This window comes from Pyricularia oryzae, chromosome 5 (assembly GCF_000002495.2).
Source record: "Pyricularia oryzae 70-15 chromosome 5, whole genome shotgun sequence".
Taxonomy (NCBI): domain Eukaryota; kingdom Fungi; phylum Ascomycota; class Sordariomycetes; order Magnaporthales; family Pyriculariaceae; genus Pyricularia; species Pyricularia oryzae.
In genome coordinates this window covers 4,306,348-4,326,704 of record NC_017852.1, presented here as the reverse complement: position 1 = coordinate 4,326,704, position 20,357 = coordinate 4,306,348, and the positions used below count along the sequence as shown (strand labels likewise).

The window sequence follows — 20,357 nt, the reverse complement described above, 5'->3', positions numbered from 1 at the left end:
CGCCAACGCAGTACCCAACGGGCCCTGCAGGCTATAGGCCAAAATTCGGATCGATTAAATTTGCAATACCTTATGGCGGACCTTATATCCGAAAATTCGATTTCAGGCTCTACAACTGCCAAAGCCACTAATTACAGGGCTGAAGGTCGAAAATCAGGGAAAAAAGGCGCTAAAAAGGACGCTAAAAAGGAAAATAATGGGCAGGACGGCACCTCCAAATCACGAAAAAAGGGCAAATCAACCCCTAATTCGGATTCGGCTATTGCAAAAGATAATAAATCCTCCAATTCCAGCGAATCGAACGCTGGAACTTCCATGATTTCAATGGATTTCGAGTTATTTACGGGCTCGATTCCAGGTGACGTTAGCGTTTGCGCAGCGTATAACGCCCTGGAACAGGCAGGCGATTCGGGCGGTAATTTACCGTACCGGGCACTGCAACAGGAGGTTAATTCCGCTATTAGCGGGGTTATAGAATTATGTTCGGAATCGGATTCGGAACCCGATTATACCGGTAAAACGCTAAAACCACAGGTATTAGCAACTAATTCTAAGGCTAAGACGAAGCCTGGAAGCGGCGTAAATAGGGACCCTAAGCCCCGACGGCTAGGTTACCCGGTCCTGTACGATACAGGTAGCACGCACCATATCTTTGCAAATAAGCAATTTTTTACCGATTATACCCCCGGCTCAACAGTCGAAATCGGTACCGGAGGTGGCCCTGTTAGGCCTATTGGCACTGGAACTGTTAAAATACAGGTCCGGTATGGCTCCAAAATTGACGAATTTAGAGAGGTTACGTTAAATAACGTGCTATATATCCCCTCGTTTGGAATAAATATCGTTAGTGGGCTAATACACTACAATACAGGGGGCGTATTATTAAAAAATACCCTGTACGATCGGGATCGCAAGGCGTGGGGACGCCTAAATACCGCCAAAAATTCGTTCTGTTTGGAGGTAAAAGGGTGCGATATCCTTATTCGAAATACTACATCTACGGTTTCGAATTACGCCTGTGTAATTGGTGAATATAGCACCGCCTCTAGCCTAACCTTACAGGGGGTTACAAAGGGCTACGCAGCCCCGTTGGAGGTAAAACTAAATAATATAGTCCCTGAAGACCAAGACGACTATAAAATCTACACCGATTCGGAACCGGGAGAAAATACGGTAACGGAAGTGTTAAATCCCAAACAAAATAAGGATATAACCGTAGATTTACCTGTAATGCAGAAATTTAGTGCAAAAACCCCTGAAAATCCACGTGAGATTGGGCCCCGTAGGCCCGGTAAGCCGCTAGATGACCCTTTTAAGCAGCCTAATACAAAAGGGGCTAATACCGAAAAAGAGGGGGTTTCCCACACAAGAAATCCGTTGTTAGAACCTCCTTTAGTACCGGAATTAGTGCAGGCCCCTGTAAATTACCTCCCTTTAAGCCTAAATCGAACTACCGATGGTTGGGTAACAGCTGAAGGAGACGGAATTACAGGCGATTGTGACGAAATCCAGGCCCAAAAAGCCCTGTTATGGCACAGGCGCTTAGGGCATATAGGGTTGTTATTGCTTAAAAAGACCGCTAAAAACGCAGACGGTCTACCTAATTTCGACAAAATTAGGGCTATTACCTGCATTACTTGCATTAAAGCCACCTCTGTTAGGCGTACAAATAAAGGGGCACTCCCTACACCCCCTAATATCCTCGATTCCATAGAGGGTGATACAGTAACCCTTAAACCTAACCCTCACAATAAAAAACCCGTATTTTTGTTATTAGTGGATCGAAAATCACGTTTTCGGTGGTCGATCTCACTACGGAATAAAGCCGGACCTACGGTTTTAGTGGCTATTAAAGGCTTTTTTAAGGTTTTAAAAGCTACGTACGGGCGCTACCCCACTAAATTTCATTTTGATGGGGGGCACGAGGTAAATACAGAGCTTCAAGATTGGTTTGCAAGTAAAGGTGTTAATTTTAGCACCTCCAACCCCTACAACCATGGCCAAAACGGGCTAACGGAACGGTCCGTTAGGGTTATTTTGGATAGGCTAAGGTCTACCATTTTAGCGGCAGGTCTACCACTATATTTATGGTGTTATTTACTGTCAGCCGTGGTTGATTTAGTTAACCGTACAGCGGTAACTAACAGGGAGTTAACACCCTACGAGGAATTTTATTCCGAATTTCAACCTGGATTACCACACAGGCCTAATTTAGGCCATTATCGGGTTATTGGTACCGTATGCCAGGCTATTATACCGCTGGAAAAACGCCAAAAATCCAACAAATTGGCTCCCCGAACGGAAACAGTAAGGCTTTTAGCCCATTTATCCAACTCTACAGCGTTGGTTTACGCCCCCGCCAGACGGGCCGTATATAAAACCTCTACCGTAAAAATTTTAGAGGGTGTGAGGATCAGGCCCCTAGACCTACCCTCAGAATCACGTGAGGATCAGGCCCCTAGACCTACCCTCAGAATCACGACTCGGCTCCACACCGAGCCAGGGATCGGACAAGGATCCACTACCTCCGGATTTAAGCGCGTCTCTTGAGCGCGTCGACGATTGTAATTTCTCTCTTCTCTTCAGTTTAGAATTTTCGTCGATAGCGCCTAATACACTGAGGTTCTCCAATGTATGCCTGGCCGTGACAATAATCGCCGCCGTTTTTTTTATTTTGCCTTTTCCCGTTCCACGCGATCCAATTCCTCCAAGTTGTTAATTCCGCGAAATATAACCCGCATTATTTTTTTAAACCACAATTTTTTTTATTTTCGCAAACGAAATAATTTCGCCTGCTGCGTATAAATTTATTTTTCCAACGTTTTAATTTCCGCATCCAATTTTAAATATTGGCGACCAATATAACGGATTTAAACAGCGGATAAACCTAATATATCGCACCCAAAACGGTTGGAACGAACGTATTCCATATACCGAATAAAATCCTGCGGAAACACCTAATAAAATATTATATTTTTGGTACAATAGGGATTGCAAAAAAACATTTCGATAATATTAGTCGATAATAGGGAAAAAAGGAAAACGTGGCGACGTTCTGTCGACGAATAACCAAATTTCGATTTGGTTATACGGTTAAATATAGCGCGGAAAAATTAGCCAAAAAAATAAAATTAGAAAATAGGGATTAGGGGAATACCAATTATTTAAAGCCAAAAGAATTCGGTTAAAGAAAAGGAAACCTAATATTATAACCAAATAATTGGGCCGGTACCAGGGAGGCCAGGCGGGGTTATGCCCCTTTTAATGATATTCGCCCAAAAAAATTACCGACCGACAAAATATCGATTATTTAAAAAAGAAATTACGTAACGCCACGTAACCGCCAAAAAAATAATTTTAATAATTTTTAAAAGATTATAACAGATTAAGCGAAATAATTTTTGTAATTTGTAACAAATTAAGGAGGATTATTTTTGGAATATAGTTTATATAAGGTACGTTTATTATTATATAAATAAATTCGATTTTAGGATTATTTAGTAGCAATCAAACTTTAGTTAACCTTAATATTTATTTGAGAACGATTATAATTTCACCCCCAGTTATTAAGAACCCCAGTTACCCAATCAGACGCTCAGTTGCTTCAACCCACTGTATTTTACCATAAGAACAGGTTACCCCGATACCTTGATCGTAACATGTTCGCGGGAACCATTAAATACCTAGATTCTCATTTTGTCCAAAACTATTACCAAAGTCGGACACTGTACAGGGGGATTGATTTTTACCCTTACCACCATAGTACATAGTACCTATTTCTTTCTTTTTTTGTCAAAATTGTTATCAAAATCGGCAACGCCGCCAAGGCACATATTACGGGACGAAGGAGCTAGAGGTAAGGATGTTTACCCTTACCACTATAGTAGATACATAGTAGCTTTTCTTTTTCTTTTTTTAAATCGTGCATGCGAGTAGTAATATAGTACATGGTAGGTAGGTATATGTATATTTGTATTTTACTACCATGCGGTCAACGCCGGGCAGAAAATAATATACGACTCGTAATCGGTCCTGTATTCATCCTCGGACTTGGTGCTTAAAATACGGATTGTTTTTGGTCTATTTCTAGTCTGATTTGCAACCTCTACGACCATCTCCCTTTTCTTCTGCTTTTACTTTGTCCATACCTCGAAAATCCACCTAGGAGCCCTCACAACTACCCAACCTTTCGTCCTTTACTCTCTCTTTATCCGAGTATTTATGTGTCAACACTCAACATTTCGAGTATCTTCAAGCTGAAAAATGCGTTCTGGGTTTTTGATCGCCGCCCTTTGCACTGCCGGTGCTGTCGCCGACACGGAACTCTCCAGCCCCAAGATTGCGCGCCGTGCGTATAACTTTGAACCCTTGGAAAAATACCGTCAACTCTGTGTCGACCAGTGTTACGACGGTATGAAAAAGTACAACGGTGTTCCTGACGAAAACAATGATCTTCTCACGCTTTACTGCAGAAAATGGTGCCTAAGTCTAAAATTGCCTCCAGTGGCCAGCGAGATAAGAGCATTGTGCGAAGAAAACTTGAAGTGGAGGTGGCTATTGAGGCCGCAACGGCAACCGGATCAATCTTAGCGGGGATGTAGCTAGGTACCTACCTTATGTACCTGATTTACCTCCATTAGCTCTATTGCTTCAGGCTCCTCTCTCTTTGCCGTGGCTTTCCAAGTATTGGCCGCCGGCTTGGCTACTCGGTATGAGAGCTGAAAATGCGCGCTCATCTCCGGGGCTGCCTCACATGATAGTGAGCAATTGTATAACCAAAGTAACCCTATGTAGCTCTGCATACAATTATTACATAGTTGCTCCAAATTGCATTGCCGACTGTAAGCACAGAAAAGCAACAACCCGACGGGTATTTGTCCTCGTCCCCTGTCAGCGCCCGAATAGGGAGGTTACCACGCAGGTGGATGTCCACCCACTGTAGCTAGCTTCTTACCCCACGATGCCCAGGTGATTCCCCGACCTAAGCCCTGTAATGGCCGATGCTACTGCATACCTGCCTTGCCTCGGTATGAATTTGGTATACATATCCTGCCTCGTGCCGCTTCGAATAGTCGATGGCTACAAGTTCCCCCGCAACAAGGACCCAGCCAGCTTTTGCGGTCCACTGGAGTCACGCTGGGCTGCTTGCCTGCTCTTCACTGCTGCTGCCCCTTCTGTAGCCGTCAGTCCAGCATGCGTTCCTACAGCAGCCGGCTCTTCTTTGCCTGGGCCGTTGTGCCCGCCCTTGTGGCTCGCGCGAATCCAATTGTCCTCGGACGCACGGAGGCCTTGGTAGCGGCACACGTTGCGCCGAGATCACTGGCGATCCAGGGGCCGGTCTTGACTTCCAAATGGTTCGAGGGCAGCGACTACGTTCAGGTTGTCGAGATGGTACTGCGCAATACGGACAATGTCAACGCGTTCATCGCCGCCGACAAGCTCACCATCACTGCCGTGTCCGATTCTGTGGAGCTGGTCCAGCCCGCGTTGGTCAGACGTATCATGCCGGGACAGGAGGTTGTGGTTCAGATTGGGGTCAAGAACAAGCCCACGACGCCACGTGGAACCTCGTGCTCCGTGACCATCCAGGCGAGCTGGGGCGAGTCTTTGAGCACCTCAACTACTGCCTCGGGAGTCTGTGGTTTCGGCGACTACGCGGCCGACCGGACCAGTCTGTCGCGGCACTGGACGCCCGACTGGTACAACAATGCCAAGTTCGGCATCTTCATCCACTGGGGCATCTATTCCGTCCCCGCCTTTGGCAACACGGGCAGCAGGCAGGATTATGCCGAGTGGTACTGGAAACGCCAGCACGAACCCGACTACCGATCCCAGACCTACCAGTACCATCTTGAAACCTATGGTCCCGACGTCGAGTATGACGACTTTATCGCCAATTTTACTGCCGACAAGTTTGACCCCAAAGAGTGGCTTGATTTGTTTGCCGAGGCCGGCGCTCGATACTTTGTGCCTGTTACGAGTGAGTCCAATTCAGTCTCTAGAGTCTAGACTTTGTTTTGAATAGTTTGCCCACGACAATGTACTAGACCTAGACCTAATACCAGACATGCCTGCCAGAACACCATGACGGCTTTGCACTGTTCGACACTCCTCCGACGACCAGTTTACGCAATTCAGTGCAACTCGGACCAAAGCGTGACTTTATCAGGGAGCTTTTTGATGCTGCCAAAAAATACCATCCGACCATGCGCAGGGGTGAGTCTGTCTTGTATAACTGTATTTCCGGCAGCCAAAAGCCTATTTGACAAATTGACCCAGCAGTTATAAGCTGACTGACGGGCAAATGCTCTTTATTTCAGGAACATACTTCTCTCTACCCGAATGGTACCATCCCCAGTATGCCCAGTACGGCATAGAGTGGGGTGGAGGATTCCCTGGTGGGCCACCAACAAACCCTTACAAGAACGAGGTGGTGCCATACACGGGGTACGTGCCCATCGACGACTTTGTGGTCGACCTCCAGCTGCCACAGATGAACACCATTGCCTACGACGACCGCTACGAAACCGAGCTCATGTGGTGCGACATCGGAAACGCCAACAACTCGACCCTTTTCGCCTCGGCCTGGATCAACTGGGCACGAGACCGCGGGAGGCAGGTGACCTTCAACGACCGGTGCGGCATCCCGGGCGACTTTGCGACGCCCGAGTACTTTACGCACGACGGGCTGGTCGTTCCCAAGTGGGAGTCGAGCCGCGGGATGGATCCGTTCTCCTACGGCTACAACCGCCCGACGCCCGACGCGGCCTACCTCACGGGCCTCGACATCGTCAAGTCGCTGGTCGACATCGTGTCCAAGAACGGCAACCTGCTGCTGGACGTGGGGCCGAGGGCCGACGGCACCATCCCCGAGGTGATGCGCAGGGGCCTGCGGGACGCCGGCGGCTGGATACGTTCGCACGCCGAGGCCGTCTTCGACACGCGCTTCTGGCAGCACGGCCCCGGCAGGGACCCCTTCCGCTACACGGTCACCGACGATGCCTTTTATATTCACGTCAACGCGCGCCCGGCCGGGGGCGGTGCCGTCTTGGTCGTGCCCGACCGCGTCCCGTTTCTGGATGGCGACAAGGTGGTGGTGGTGGGGGGTGCTCTGGCCGGGACCGAGGTTCCTGCCGCGCTCAACGCTGATGGAACGGTTGGCCTGTCCCTGTCGGACGAGGTGGTTGCTGCCGATGACTACGTCTGGGTGTTCAAGATACAATACAACTTGTAGGCTTGGGTAAAAAAGGTTCGAATGCGTTGTTTGGGAGGATTAGCGTTTGTCAAAAGTGAGTAGAGCTACGACGACGCTTTGCCCAGCTAAAAAAAAACCAAAGAGAGATGTAGACCCTGTTCAAATCGCACTCGGTTCTTGATTTTTTACAATATCTCATGTAGTAGACGCGCTCCTTGGCATGCCAGACAAACGGCAACACCAGGCCGCTCGAGTGCGCGTCAATTCGCTTTGAGAGGCTATGGCAGTTGCACGATTTATTTCTTGTCCAAGCCTCCAAGGAATGCTGATAGGCAGGAGATTAATTTAAAATGACAACAAACTGCATAGTCTGCCTCTCTAAACCCGACCACTCTCGCCACACTCGTGGCTACCTGTATAGGCTTTGACTTGTCCTTATCCTCCTTGTTATACTACGTTGCTGTCTAATACTATTTCCCCCGGTCTAAGGATGGACCGATTTCACTTTGGCGGTGACCTTTTGCCCAAAGGCATTCAACTCGGTGCCACCGTTCCTAACTTGTCTGACCAGCTCAGCATTGGTCTTTGCCGCTGCGGCGTTTACGTTGTTAACGCCCTTAGTCACTCCTTTTCGTACATCGATGCATGTACACTTTGCTGAGGCAATCCATCCCTTGATCGTCCTACTGCAACCTCTGCCAGTACCTGTCGAGGTAAAAGTACGTGTTAGCAGCTTGGTGCCTTGCTCATCAAAATGTGATCAGGAACCCAGGTTCAAAGATGGAAAATTCGATTCACCTTTCCCGCGCTTCGCAATACCATGGTGGTCATAGTCCGCGCCGCTCTGGCAGTGAGGAACTGCATTCGTAGAATCCTCGACCGTGCCAGCGGAGGGGCCGTTGCCTGCCGTCAGGGGGGCGGCGAAAGCCGTCTGCAGCAAAACCGCAATGGTGCAGGCAATTGAAAATCGCATCTTGTCTTCGCTATGAATTGTTTTTTTAAGGGGTAGTTTATGCACTAAGAAATAAATAGTCTAAGCGAGGTCCAGTTCAAGTAATAATTAGAAATGGGGTGGATGTTTTTTGACTAGATTCAGGACAAGCTAATGGTCTAGAACGACCTTTCACCTTATATGCTGCAAGTTCTATAGCCTTCAGTTCCATATTGTATACTGTTGCTCAGGGACTACCCAGAATCGCTGCATGAGATCACGGATATCACCGCCGATGCTATAAATAAAGCCTCGGTCAATTTTGCTACCTGGTAAAGTATATTGGTATAGTGTTGTTGTTGGTGCTATCCTGGTAAACATGGCCCAGGCCAGATGGGAGTTGGCAGAACCACGTGGTAAACCAACTCGGTTGGTTAAACCCAGGATTACACATGACATAAGGTTTGATTGCAGAGTTGATCAACCAGGCTAGACACAGCTCCAGAGTCCAAGGGTCGGAAAAGAGATTCGGAACGCCATGCTGCACAACATATTTTTTAAAAGACCTCGCGGCGACTAAGGTGCTACGCATGTATGCAAGCCGCCCGTGTGAGACTATTATTCTATCTATAACGTGGTTCATCAGGACCCCGGACATATCAGGACCCCGGACATTTTTCAACCCAGTTTCATCCTTTATTTTCCACACGTGTTCTTTCCCCCAACAGTAATGGAATCATCAAATTGCGAAGCGCGAATCATTCTTGCTCTAAATGAGCTCCGATCAAGCAAAAAGAAAAGCATACGAAAGGTTGCATTAATATATAATGTCCCAAAATCGACACTACACGACAGAATAAACGGCATCGCTTCTTTGGCCAATCGTCGGCCAGGCAACCAAAAGCTAACGGAAAGGGAAGAGGAAGTAATTGTCCAGTATATACTGGACCTGGATTCCCGAGGGTTTCCAGCCCAGATCGCTGATGTGGCCGCAATGGCCGATCATCTTCTCGCTGCGCGGGACGCGCGACCGGTCGGCAAGCAATGGGCTTATCGCTTCGTACAACGACGCACAGAATTAAAAACGCGTTTTTCTCGCGCTTACGATTTCCAAAGAGCTCTTTGCGAAGATCCTGACGCGTTAAACGCGTGGTTTCAATTGGTGGCCAATATGAGGGCCAAATATGGCATCCAAGACTGCGACATGTACAACTTCGACGAAACCGGCTTTATGATGGGCCAGATTTGCGCTGGAATGGTCGTAACTGGGTCCGAAAGACGCGGAAGAAGGAAAAAAGTACAGCCTGGCAATCGAGAATGGGCGACTGCAATTTGTTGCATCAGTGGCGACGGTTACGATATACCCCCGTATATCATCGTCAAAGGCTTTTACCATTTGTCCAATTGGTATACAGAAGGCGGTCTTCCGGACACGTGGCGCCTCAAACCCACCGTTAATGGATGGACCGACAACGAGACTGGCCTCGACTGGGTTCAGCATTTCGACAACCATACAAAATCGCGGACAAAAGGCGTATATCGGATGTTAGTGCTCGATGGGCACGGCAGTCATCGATCCCCTGAATTCGAGGGCTATTGCAAAGATCACAATATTATTCCACTTTACCTGCCTGCTCATTCATCTCATTTAACCCAGCCACTTGATGTCGGAGTGTTTAACGTCCTTAAGCGGGCGTACGGTCAAAAAATTAACGACTTTATCCGGGCCCACATCACTAACATCAGCAAAGTCGACTTCTTTTTGGCTTTTGCAGCGGCTTACAAAAAGTCAATGACAAAAGAAAATATGGCCGGGGGTTTTCGAGGGGCGGGAATTATCCCCCATAGCCCGGAAATGGTCATATCTAAGCTGGATGTTAGGCTACGGACGCCGTCACCTAAAGAGCTTGATTTTTCCAGCACCGAAACCTGGGTCTCTCAAACACCGCACAACCCGACAGAAGCCGTTAATCAATCTACCCTTGTTAAAAGTCGAATCAACTGTCATCAGGGAAGCTCGCCAACGCCTATTTTTAATGCTGTAAAGCAGCTAGCAAAAGGGTTGGAGTCGATTGCTCATCGAACCACACTTTTGGAAGCGGAGAACCACAGCCTTCGGAAGGCCAACGAAGCGCTTAGCAAGCGGCGCAGGGCTCAAAAAACACGTATCCGCGAAGGAGGGTCATTTACCATACAAGAGGGTCAGAATTTGCTTCAATCAAATGGTGCCGATGGTCTAATATACGAAAAGAAAGATGAAAATGGGGAGGGGAGTAGTGCGCAGCCGGCGACTAAACGACGTTGCGGCAACTGCGGTAAACCTGGACATAATGCACGCACCTGTCAGGAGGATGCAGAAATGTCTGATGTACATATATCCGATTGCATTGAGGTAAATTGAACAACGCTGGCGTTGCAATTGAAATTGGAAGTAGTATTGTGCAGGAAAAGTGTCCGGGGTCCTGATATGTCCGGGGTCCTGATGAACCACGTTAATACCAAGGAATTTTCGTATCATAGTCTTTTACCTGCTGTTTAAGATGCTTCCACGCCATTTTCGATCTCGTAGAAACCGTCGCAGGAATTGATGTAACATCCTTTCGACGATACGAGAAGAACTTGACAGGCTGATGAGGATGATTGCAAAAAGTCTCCAGAAGCTTGCAATTCGAATCGGCTGTCACTTTCCACTCATACCCTTCAATATAACCATACCCAGTTGCATCTTTTCCAGTGTGATATTCGATATTTGCCTTGACAAGTTGCTCCCATCCCGGCTCTCCGCGTGGGGTGGGACGTGTGAGCCTAATATCAAGCAAACAATCTGGGGGTCGAGGTGGGCCTTTGCCAGCCTCGGTTTGTGCATATAGCGCAGCGGCAGTCAACCCAGTAAAGAAGGCTTTGGTTGAAACCATTTTCAAGGTGTTGATAGGCCTTTCGTAGATCGATCGATCAACAAAACGTTGTTATGGGTAAAATGTAGTATATTCTTGTCTAACGGCTATAATGTCTATATTCGAGCTTCTAATCGTCTTTTTTCTTTTATACTCGTGGTCGAGGACTGGATGAGTCACGTGCAGGTCCTGTGGGGCACCGCACGTGAGTCATCGATTGCATTTGATAAATTGAACGCAATCTGTGCACGGGCCTATGCACGGGCGTTCGTCCCACGTGTCAAACTGCACCGCTGCCTACATATTTAGGCGCGTTTGAGCGCCACCTAGCGAGTTAGCGGAACAGAGATCCATGCTTCCTCTCACCCACACAATCCTTTCCATTCCAACAGATGGATAATAATGTTGAAAAGCAAGTTAAATTAAAGAAAAATCACAAAAAAAGATCGTGGCACCTGGTCAGGTCTGTGGACCGTGGAATTAAACAAATGGCTTGCCGTCTTGTCGGTGAGAAATTAGAGCGTTGGCATGATCTGAAACTCTGAATATAGATTACACTTTCAGGATGCTCGAGGTCCCCCCCTTTATATTGACCAGACTTGACGTCTGCAACTGGTGCGCCATGGATCCGGCAGTCACTGCCTTCCGTGTGAATGAAAATCCGGGGATCACCGCCTAGCCCGCGACTCGGATCTGAATCTTTTGTTGATACTGAAAGTATTTTGGTGGCTTTTTGCGAATACATATAGCTGTCCTATGACTATACAGGGAGGGTGCTACAAGTGGGTAAGCAAAAGTGACGAGCTTTTTAATTTTCCCATACTAAATCGAGCAAAAATAGAAAATTCAAACGTCAATCAAAAAGTGAAATAAAATTCTGCAAATTATTTTCCCAATTTTTAATAGCTGGTTTAAAACAAAGTTATAACAAATATAAATTTGAGCAAAAAAATGAATATTTTGGTTATAGCGCTTGTATGCTAATTTTAATGGACCAATCCACTAAATTATAGCGCATTTATACATTAATATGCGGTAATTATTTTATCCTCAAAAATACTAGCATTTTATATTATATTAAACTTTTTATAACTGTTGCAATTGTTAACCAATAGCAAAATTTCAAAAAAGATATTTAGAAATTCCAAACAGTTATTTAAGTATTCCAACGATATAAAATTGATTGGATTTTAATTCGTGGTTTTGTGGTAGTTTAAAAATGGTAAGTTCTTTTTGAATTTAGTATGGGAAAACGCATAAGAGCTCGTCACTTTTGCAAACCCACTGTAGGACTGGACATATAATTATTTACGGCAAGAGATGTGAGTTGTGTTTTTTTCTTTTCTTTTCTTTTCTTTTCTTTTTTTTGGTTCAACGCTATACTTGACTTTGATTCGGTGATTTATACAATTAGCAGCGTATGAGTAAGTAGGTAGAGGCCACCAGGCCCTGTAGTGGTCTACCCGCATGAGGCTGTTGAGTGCGAAAAGTTAATACTGGCCATGACTATGGACTTTCCCTGCGGAGTCGGTGAGTGGCGTACACCCTCGAGGCTTTATTTACTCCGTATAATCGCAAAAGCGGCACGCCATCCCATGTTTTCAGGGTTGTTTATCCTAATTGGTTGAGGTGGGCGCTTAATGGCAATTCGACCCCAGCAAGTATGGGCAAGCCAGCAGTTGCTTGTTCGATAGAGTTGAGCAGTTGAGCCGATCTTCCCACCAGTAATAGCGGCGCGTCATATGCAGTACAACAGGGGACTCATGCAGGTCGAGGGCGTGGATATTAATGGTTGATTTACTTATTATTGGCTCGCAAAGCACAGCTCCGACCCATCCGATAGGTTGTCCAACCCAGTAGACAATTGACTATCTGATTGCGACTTGAAGCTATTGCCATGGTATTTTTTTGTAACTAGCAAGGCTAAAGATCTCGATAACAACGCTGGCCAGATCTGGTCCGACCCCACATGACAAACGAAAAAGTCTCACATCCCTCTGCCGGCACTTGTTTTGCACCTCGTCTACTCGTCGTCGTGGATGTCGATGGTGGTGTTCTTCCACTTGCGGGCGGGGACGTGACGGTTGAAGAGAATGTCGATCTCTCTGTAGGAGCGGTGCTTCATCTCGGGCAGCCAGACGTACGCCGCCGCCAGACAGACAAAAGCCGTGGCGGCCCAGACGTAACCGGTCCTGCCGGCCAGGTCGGCACCCTCGGTGTTGAGCATCCAGGAGGACAGGTAGATGCAGGGGATGTTGACAATGTAGTAAGAGGCACGACCGACGCCGGTGGTGAGCGGCCTGAGGCGGATGGAAGACGTCTCTCCGATGATGACCCACGAGGCCGGGGCGGGACCCAAGCAGAACAGCACCGAGACGATCAGACCAAGCGAGGCGGTCGCCAGGGATGATGCGTCCGACTTGCCGAAAGATCCTGCAATACCGACGGCGATGAGGAAGATCATGTTGATGGCTGAACCCCAGAGGTAAATGGTTCGTCGGCCGAGATATGTTGTGAGGACCCAAGATGCCATGACCATGATGGTCTGGGCGCCAGAGACGACAAGACCAAGACCAAAGGCAAGGTTGGAGCTGATACCAGCCTCTGTATTTTTCATTTATTTGTTAGCTTGCGGTCGCGTCAAATGTAAGACTCATGGTGAAGTTTTGCACAAGTCAAGTGTCAAGGGCATATACTCACGTCGGAAGAAAAAGACGGCTTGGTTGGCAATCAGGTTGCCCGTCAGGTTCTGAGCAGCGTAGACGGCGCACACAATCAGGGTTCGGTAGCGGTCGGTACCCTTGAACAGCTCCATCAAGCTGGGCTCCGTGGTGGTCTTTTCCAGATCAATGGTACGCTTCATCATGGCCACGGTGGCGGCCGGGTTGTCGGTGGACGATGCACGACCCAGGCGCTTGACGGCCTTTTCAGCCTCCTCGAGTCTTCCCTTGCGGGTGAGCCACCAGGGGGACTCGGGGCCCCACCAGACGAGGAGGGCAAGAGGTGTGGGGAACATCCATTGGAGTGCGATGGGGATCCTGGATGAGCGAGAGGGGGCTGACTGTCAGCACAGCACACATGACACGTGAGACGCGTTGGGAGCTGAAGGGGCTAGTCGAGTAAGGAAAAAAAAGACATAAACATTAAGACATACTTGTATGCAATGTCGGCATCGACTTCGTTGTATTGGTAGGTGACGGCTTGGACGATGATGGCTCCAATAGCCCAGAACATTTGCAACATCTGGGTGCAAGGGGCCCTCAGGCGCATGGGGACGATTTCACTGCCTGTGGTGCCAAGTTAGCAAATTCATTTATTATTGGCCAAGTTGTGCCATGCATACAAGGCAAGTAAGCAAGGTATTGGCGGTCGGGGTTGGGGATTGAGTCGAGCTTACAGTAAGCCGGTGCGTTGGCAATGAAAATTCCCCAAGGGATACCCTCGAGAAGCTGAGATACCAGCATGACGGCCAAGGAGTCGGCGAAGAAAAAGACAAAGATGAAGCCGTTGAGGGCCATGAGACCACCAATTGTGGCCCATCGGTAGCCGATCTTGCTCGTAATGGGACCGGCGATCATGACACCGATAAAGGCTCCGACCGGGCCAGTCATCTGCAGACCGGATTGCCATGGGGTGGTGATGATGAAGCCGTTCTCGCGTTCGCTGAATTCACCAAAGCGATTCTTGAATCGGTCGATGGCGACAAAGTTGCCCATCAAAAAGACGCAGTAGGCTTCCATGATCTGTGGGTGAATAAGTGGGTCATTGATTAGTCTAGTTCTAGTTCCGGATTTTTTTTTCTTTTTTCTTTTTTTTCTTTTTTCTGTCAAACTTACAATGGTGCAAGACATGATAAAGGCCCAGAAAGTGGCAGCGGGATAGGCCTTGACCGTCTCGATGACCGTCATGGACAGCTCCTGCTGCTCGGCCTCGATGGCGCCGGCGCGGTTGTAGGCATCGGTGCCCTTCTCAAGGGTGACATCTTCGTAGCCGGGCGGGGACGTGGTTTTGTTGACAGCCTCAATGTCGGGGCCAGTGCCCGACTGGGCGCTGAGGTTGGCTTTCTCGCTCATTTTGGGCAAATTTCTATGGGGGGAAATATTTGCCACGAAAATGTCTTGTGAGAACAAGTAGAGAGAGAAAGAGAAGATCCAAGGTTGGAAAAATGCAGATGTGGCGGGCTGCAAGATGCTTCTTATTTGTTTGAGCAAAAAAGCAAAACAGGTCCCGTACCCCAGATTTTCCACCTCCGCACCTCCCCCAGCTCCAAATTTCCCGCCCTCTCCATGCCACGACTTTAGCCGCGGCTACCCCAACATTGCATCTCACGCGAAACGAACAACCCGCTCCTCTGGTTACTGGTCAGGTTGTTTCCCCGTCCACAGCGTCTCATTCGCTTGAGTAGGATCCCAGTCGCCTCCTTTGTCATGCACGAGGTTTAGCTTCTGGGAATGTCGGTTGGTCGGATAAAGACCCCATATAATCGGTGGAGCCGGTGCCGAGATGCAACGTTGGGGCGGGACAATGCATACCGAGCCTGCTGATGTGGGAGCCGAGCCAATGGGTGCTTCCGTGAATGCGGGGGTTAGTGCTCGAATCCAGCAGTTATTCCGACAATAATTGGGGAGGGGGAAACGTCACACAGCAAGGTTTCTGTCGCAGGTACACTCGACTACGAAGTTAGTTGGCCAAGCAAAGGTTGGTTACGACTCTGCGTCAAGGAAACGGAAAGAAATTATTGGTTGAAATTAACAAGATGCCAATTGCTACCTTTTCTTTGCTTTTCTTTTCTTTTCGGGGGTCTTTTTTTTAAATTATTACGACCGTACTGCGTAAGGAAGCACCTTACACGAGGGCAAAACATCCAGTAACGTGATCGCAATTCGCACCCCTCAATCATACCTAATTCGGTGGACCAGTCAAAGCACCGGGCACCAACTGCAGATTCTCAATAGCTGCAGGACCATAGAGGCCTAGATCGTTGGTGCTGAACCACGGCGCCTCGACGGCGGGGCCAATGAAATCCGTCTTGTTCACCGACACGCTGGCCCACGGCAGCGACGCTCTCAGGCCGTCGTTGCCGTAAAACTCTGCCCAGGCGCGCCGGGCGAGCGCGTCGTCGCGCGTGCGGTTGGCCACGTAGGCCGTCAGGCGCGAGTGGCCCTGCTTCAGACTGGTGCCGGAGAAGGCGGCGCCGTACTTTGCGCGCTGCTCGTCGGCGGAGGCGCTGTAGTATCGGCAGTAGTCGAGCCAGGCGGCGTCGAATGCGGGCGGCAGCTTGTCCGGACCGCCGAGGTGCTCGGTGATTTCGTGGATGACCTCGACCAGGCCAAAGACGGAGGAGAGGTGCGAGATGCCGATGGATCCGTTGTTGAGCGGGTCTTGGGGCGGCGGTCCCAGGTCGCCCGTCTGGGGATTGAACACGGCCTGGCCCGTCACGAAGCCGAACCTGAGCCGCCCGATGCCCGACATGGTCCTGTCGAGCCTGGCCATGGCCTCGTCCCGACGCGGGCCCCGCCTCTCGACCTCGATCAGCCAGCCCGCCGCGAGCGCGCCCCAGTCGGTTCCCAGGCCGATGTCGGCGGCCGTCTCGGAGGGTTTGAAGCCGTCGTTGCGGACCTTGCGGCGCGGGTCCAAAAAGGTAAAGGTCCGGGCCGCGTCCAGCGTCTCCTCCATGAGCTCGCCCACGCGCTCGTCGCCGCCCGAGACGTAGTAAAAGACCTTGCGGTACTGCGGCGTCGAGATGCGCGCCTGCTTGGCGCTGTCGCTCCAGTGCTGCACGCCGTGCCGCGTCCCCAGACCCTTCCACTTGCCGCTGTGGTACACGTCCACTTCGCCCGTGTGGCGCGTCAGGGCCTCTGCGAAGCGGTAGACGTCGGCGCGCCCGGTGCGGAGGAACTGTTGCCAGAAGAAGATGTCTGGTGAGAGTTCTGTTGGGGGGGTTTGGAGATGGGTGTGTTGGTAAACTTGCCAAGTAAATCGTCGAGTGAAACGAGGATGAAGGATGGTAAACACTCACCTGAATTATCCCATCCGTAACCACCAACATCGTAGCGCCACGTGTGTCTGTCAGCGTCATAGGTGTGCCTGTAGTAGCAAAGGTTAGCAGGTGTACAGAAGCTTGTCAAGAGAGCAGCAAACATGCAGCAAGCAAGCAAGCAGCAAACAACGAGGCAAAATGCAACAGCTCACATAAAATCGCCATGGTCCAAAAAGCCATACCACCGTCGCTGCTCAACCTGCTCCTGGTAGAATTTAAACATAAAGTCGAGGTTCTTCTCAATTGTGGCTGCTGCCTCGGGGTTTCCAATGCCGCCTTGGCCCGGTAGCGACCAATAAGTGCCGAGGGCGCCCGATGCATGGTACGTTTCGGGTGCGGCTGTCAAGACGGGCGGGTTGTCGATATGGTCGGCCAAATCCGCCAGCGTCTGGGCAGAGGGGGTGGTGTCGAACGCCGTGACAAAGACCTCGTTCGTCCTCGCTATCCCAGTGGGGATGTCGTAGCCCTCCTCCCAGTCCTCGTAGGTGATCTCGAGCGCGTCGAGCTGGTCGGCATAGGTCTTTTGGCCCAACCCGTCGTGAAACGGCCGCAGATCGAGCGGCTGCGCCTCGGGGCTGTAGATCCACAGCGTCAGCTGCCCTTGGTCCGTGGCCGCGTTGCGAACATCCAGCCCTGTCGGGTGCCGCTTCCAAAAGTGCCGCAGCCCCAACCCCAGCCCGCCCCTGGTCGCCCCTCCAAGGTACGCCAGGCCGCCCGACCTGGTGCCGCCGCTCGCGTGCACCCAGCTCTGCCCGGCCTCGGTGCGCTTCTTGACCGTGAACCCGTCGGGCGACAGCTGCGCGAGGCTAAAGTCGTTCCAGGCCGGGATCCAGTGCAGCCGGCTGGTGACGCGCGCGTCCCACGTCTCGGTCGGCGGCGTCTTTTGCCCGCCCACCTGCGCCGCCTTGACCGCGGCGCCGGGGTCGCGACGGAGACCCGTCAGTCCCTTGACTCCCTCGGCCATCAGCCCGCCGTCGACCCCCGAGAGGCGGACGTGGCGATCGTACAGCTCTTCGCCGGCCAGGGGCACGTCGAAGCGGACGCCCACGCCCCTGATGAAGTCGGTGCTGGCGTCGCCGTCGTAGACGATGCTGTGCACGATGCGCATGGTGTCGGCGCCGCGGTACAGATAGAATCGGAGGATGAAGGGGAGCCATGGTTGGTGCGAGCCGGCGGTGGCTGCGTGTTTGCCGCGCACGGTAACGAGGGCGCGGGTCGAGGAGGACTCCTCGCTGACTGTGACGTTTTCCACGGTGCTCTGGAAGGCAAAGTGCTGGACGGCTTCACCCTCTGCCGCCTGGTCAATGTCCTCCAGAACCCCCGACTGCGAGTGCAGCACCAGGCGCCCGTTTCTCCCTACTGTCTTGCCGCCCGAAGAGCGCAGCTCGCTCACAACCACTCCACCTCGTTTCGGGAACGAAACAGACATCTTGCCCGTGTCGACCGTTACCACATCGTCCGTGTTGGAAGTCACCAGCCCTGCAGGCCCATCCTGACGTCGTCTGTGCTTGTTTCTGCTGGTATAATTCCCTGGCGACCCGCCCCCGGACGCAACCACGCTGTAGCCGTCGGCCGGCGGGGTCGAGGACGCGGGCACGGCGTGTGCGGTCCACTTGTAGGAGCCATCGGGCCAATAGGCCGTCCCCCACGACTGGAGCTCCGACCCGTCGTCTGTCGTCGTAAAGCTTGCGGTGCCGGGACGGTACTTTCCCCGGGGCCAAGGGAGGCCAAAGGTCGCCCCTGCGAAGATCGAGGGTGCTTTTCCGTCGAGCCAGCCTACGTGGACGGTTTCTGACCCTGATGTGGAGTTGGCTCCTGCAAGCTGTGCCGATGCGACCGGCGATGAGCTGAGAAGGCCACCCAAGGCTACGAGGAGCGATGTTAGTCGCGTCATGGCTGTGGTTCAGGCGGGGACAGCTACCCCCAGGCGCAACCGGTACAAGTCAATCAAGACAAACGAGCGTGTTGCAGTGAAAAAAAGACTAAATGTCAAGGGCCATCTGGAGCAAGGTCATCCTTCCGGCTATATACCTAAACATCCACAGAGTATATGCATGCCATTTCCCCCCCATCGGCACCTTGTTTTCCTACATCTGGTCCAATTGTTTTGATTCCCCTCTCCTACATCTTGGCAGACTTGCAGAGTGCATGTTCTGGTTGAGGAAGGAGATGGACATCTACAGTAGCAACAAAACGACATAAATCATGGTTGGGTGCTACTCAAGTGCCTCGCAAACACTGGGGCGACGGCAGGAAACCACGGCCCAACGCTGTACCGAGCAGCCGAGTCGATTCTCCGCACGACATTTTCGCCCCAATCGGAGATTTTTCTCTCCTCCGTTGCGACATCCTCTAGTGAAATTAGCAATAAAAGTTGGGGTTGCGGGGGAAATGGGCGGCAAAAGTCAACACAGGATTTACGCCAAGCAAATATTCATGGTGTGCAGTAGTCGTGGGGCCTGGGGTGCCGATTGATCCAGCTGTGATGGATCCTCATGTCTGTTTGTCTGTCTGTCAACAAGGTACTGTACCGTGGACGGGTAAATACATTTCGCTTGTCTGCATGACTTTGTAAGCATTCTGGGGAGACTGTCAAGCTTTTTTCAGCCTGCAGCCAAGATAATGTTGATCTGCGTAATATAGCAGGTTGTTGCAGCTAGAAAGCCCCATCATAGATAGATACAGTGGGCGAATCAATTTTCGTGTGTGACAAATTGACCAAGATGCCTTGTACATTGGCATAACTTTTAACCAAAGTCTCTCTTGGCAGACCTTTTTTTATGATGTAGTCGACATCATAGCATGCTTGGATAGAGGCAAAGCTCGGCCATACAGATTACCCTTTCGGTATGCTCCAGAATGAGAATATTTAGAAGTAGCCGAGATAAATGCCATACTTGGACAGTTATTGCATCTACCCTTCACAGGCCAGTCAGCCACCGGGCGACGGATGAGAACCGTGTGGCATTCGCCTCGGGTAGTCACGCACGACAAACAGACGTATCTGTTGTACGAGTCCGGGGACAGATTTGGGCGCGACGATTGCTTGGGCAAAAAAGGCCTCCTAGGGCTGGGTCCAGGGTGGAAAGAATATACCTGCGTCAATGCCGTGTTTGCAGGGTTCAGTTCTGTAACAAAAGGGGGGTTCAGCAACGGTGGAATCACAAATGGGCAAGAGGGCCCCGAAGCTGCAGGGGTTCAAGGTTGACGCACAAATGTCCCGAGGCAGTTGACTGCGCTGGACGTCAACTACTGTCTCGAGCGGGGCATGGTTTCAACTTGAAGCTTTCAGGAATG

At 50.5% G+C, this 20,357-nt stretch overlaps 5 protein-coding genes across 5 annotated transcripts; 2 read left to right on the top strand and 3 right to left on the bottom strand.

Moving 5' to 3' along the window:
* Positions 1–4,263: 4,263 nt before the first annotated feature.
* Positions 4,264–4,722, top strand: MGG_17544 (uncharacterized protein; the record flags this gene model as incomplete). Its single annotated transcript, XM_003719054.1, has 2 exons — positions 4,264–4,348; positions 4,655–4,722. The coding sequence occupies 2 exons, from the start codon at positions 4,264–4,266 to the stop codon at positions 4,720–4,722; spliced, it is 153 nt and encodes a 50-aa protein (XP_003719102.1).
* A 471-nt stretch (positions 4,723–5,193) lies between these two features.
* On the top strand, positions 5,194–7,234 carry MGG_00042 (uncharacterized protein; the record flags this gene model as incomplete). The annotated part of the gene is made up of 3 exons (XM_003719053.1): positions 5,194–5,980; positions 6,079–6,216; positions 6,321–7,234. The coding sequence occupies 3 exons, from the start codon at positions 5,194–5,196 to the stop codon at positions 7,232–7,234; spliced, it is 1,839 nt and encodes a 612-aa protein (XP_003719101.1).
* Positions 7,235–7,679: 445 nt separating this feature from the next.
* Positions 7,680–8,168, bottom strand: MGG_00043 (uncharacterized protein; the record flags this gene model as incomplete). The annotated part of the gene is made up of 2 exons (XM_003719052.1): positions 7,680–7,900; positions 7,994–8,168. The coding sequence occupies 2 exons, from the start codon at positions 8,166–8,168 to the stop codon at positions 7,680–7,682; spliced, it is 396 nt and encodes a 131-aa protein (XP_003719100.1).
* Positions 8,169–12,951: 4,783 nt separating this feature from the next.
* Positions 12,952–15,256, bottom strand: MGG_00045 (maltose permease MAL61). The gene is made up of 5 exons (XM_003719051.1): positions 14,857–15,256; positions 14,418–14,763; positions 14,175–14,307; positions 13,721–14,058; positions 12,952–13,624 (listed from the first exon to the last, which is right to left on the bottom strand). Exons 1-5 carry the CDS (start codon positions 15,091–15,093, stop codon positions 13,044–13,046), a joined length of 1,635 nt encoding a protein of 544 aa, XP_003719099.1. The 5' UTR covers positions 15,094–15,256; the 3' UTR covers positions 12,952–13,043.
* Positions 15,257–15,922: 666 nt separating this feature from the next.
* On the bottom strand, positions 15,923–18,954 carry MGG_00046 (uncharacterized protein; the record flags this gene model as incomplete). Its single annotated transcript, XM_003719050.1, has 3 exons — positions 15,923–16,950; positions 17,040–17,107; positions 17,213–18,954. The coding sequence occupies 3 exons, from the start codon at positions 18,952–18,954 to the stop codon at positions 15,923–15,925; spliced, it is 2,838 nt and encodes a 945-aa protein (XP_003719098.1).
* Positions 18,955–20,357: the final 1,403 nt, after the last annotated feature.

Coding starts and splice junctions, on each gene's coding strand:
- MGG_00045 (XM_003719051.1), bottom strand. CDS start 15,093: ATGAGCGAGAAAGCCAACCTCAGCGCCCAGTCGGGCACTGGCCCCGAC. Junction 14,764..14,856: donor TTATCATGTCTTGCACCATT/GTAAGTTTGACA, acceptor ATTCACCCACAG/ATCATGGAAGCCTACTGCGT. Junction 14,059..14,174: donor GATGCCGACATTGCATACAA/GTATGTCTTAAT, acceptor TCGCTCATCCAG/GATCCCCATCGCACTCCAAT.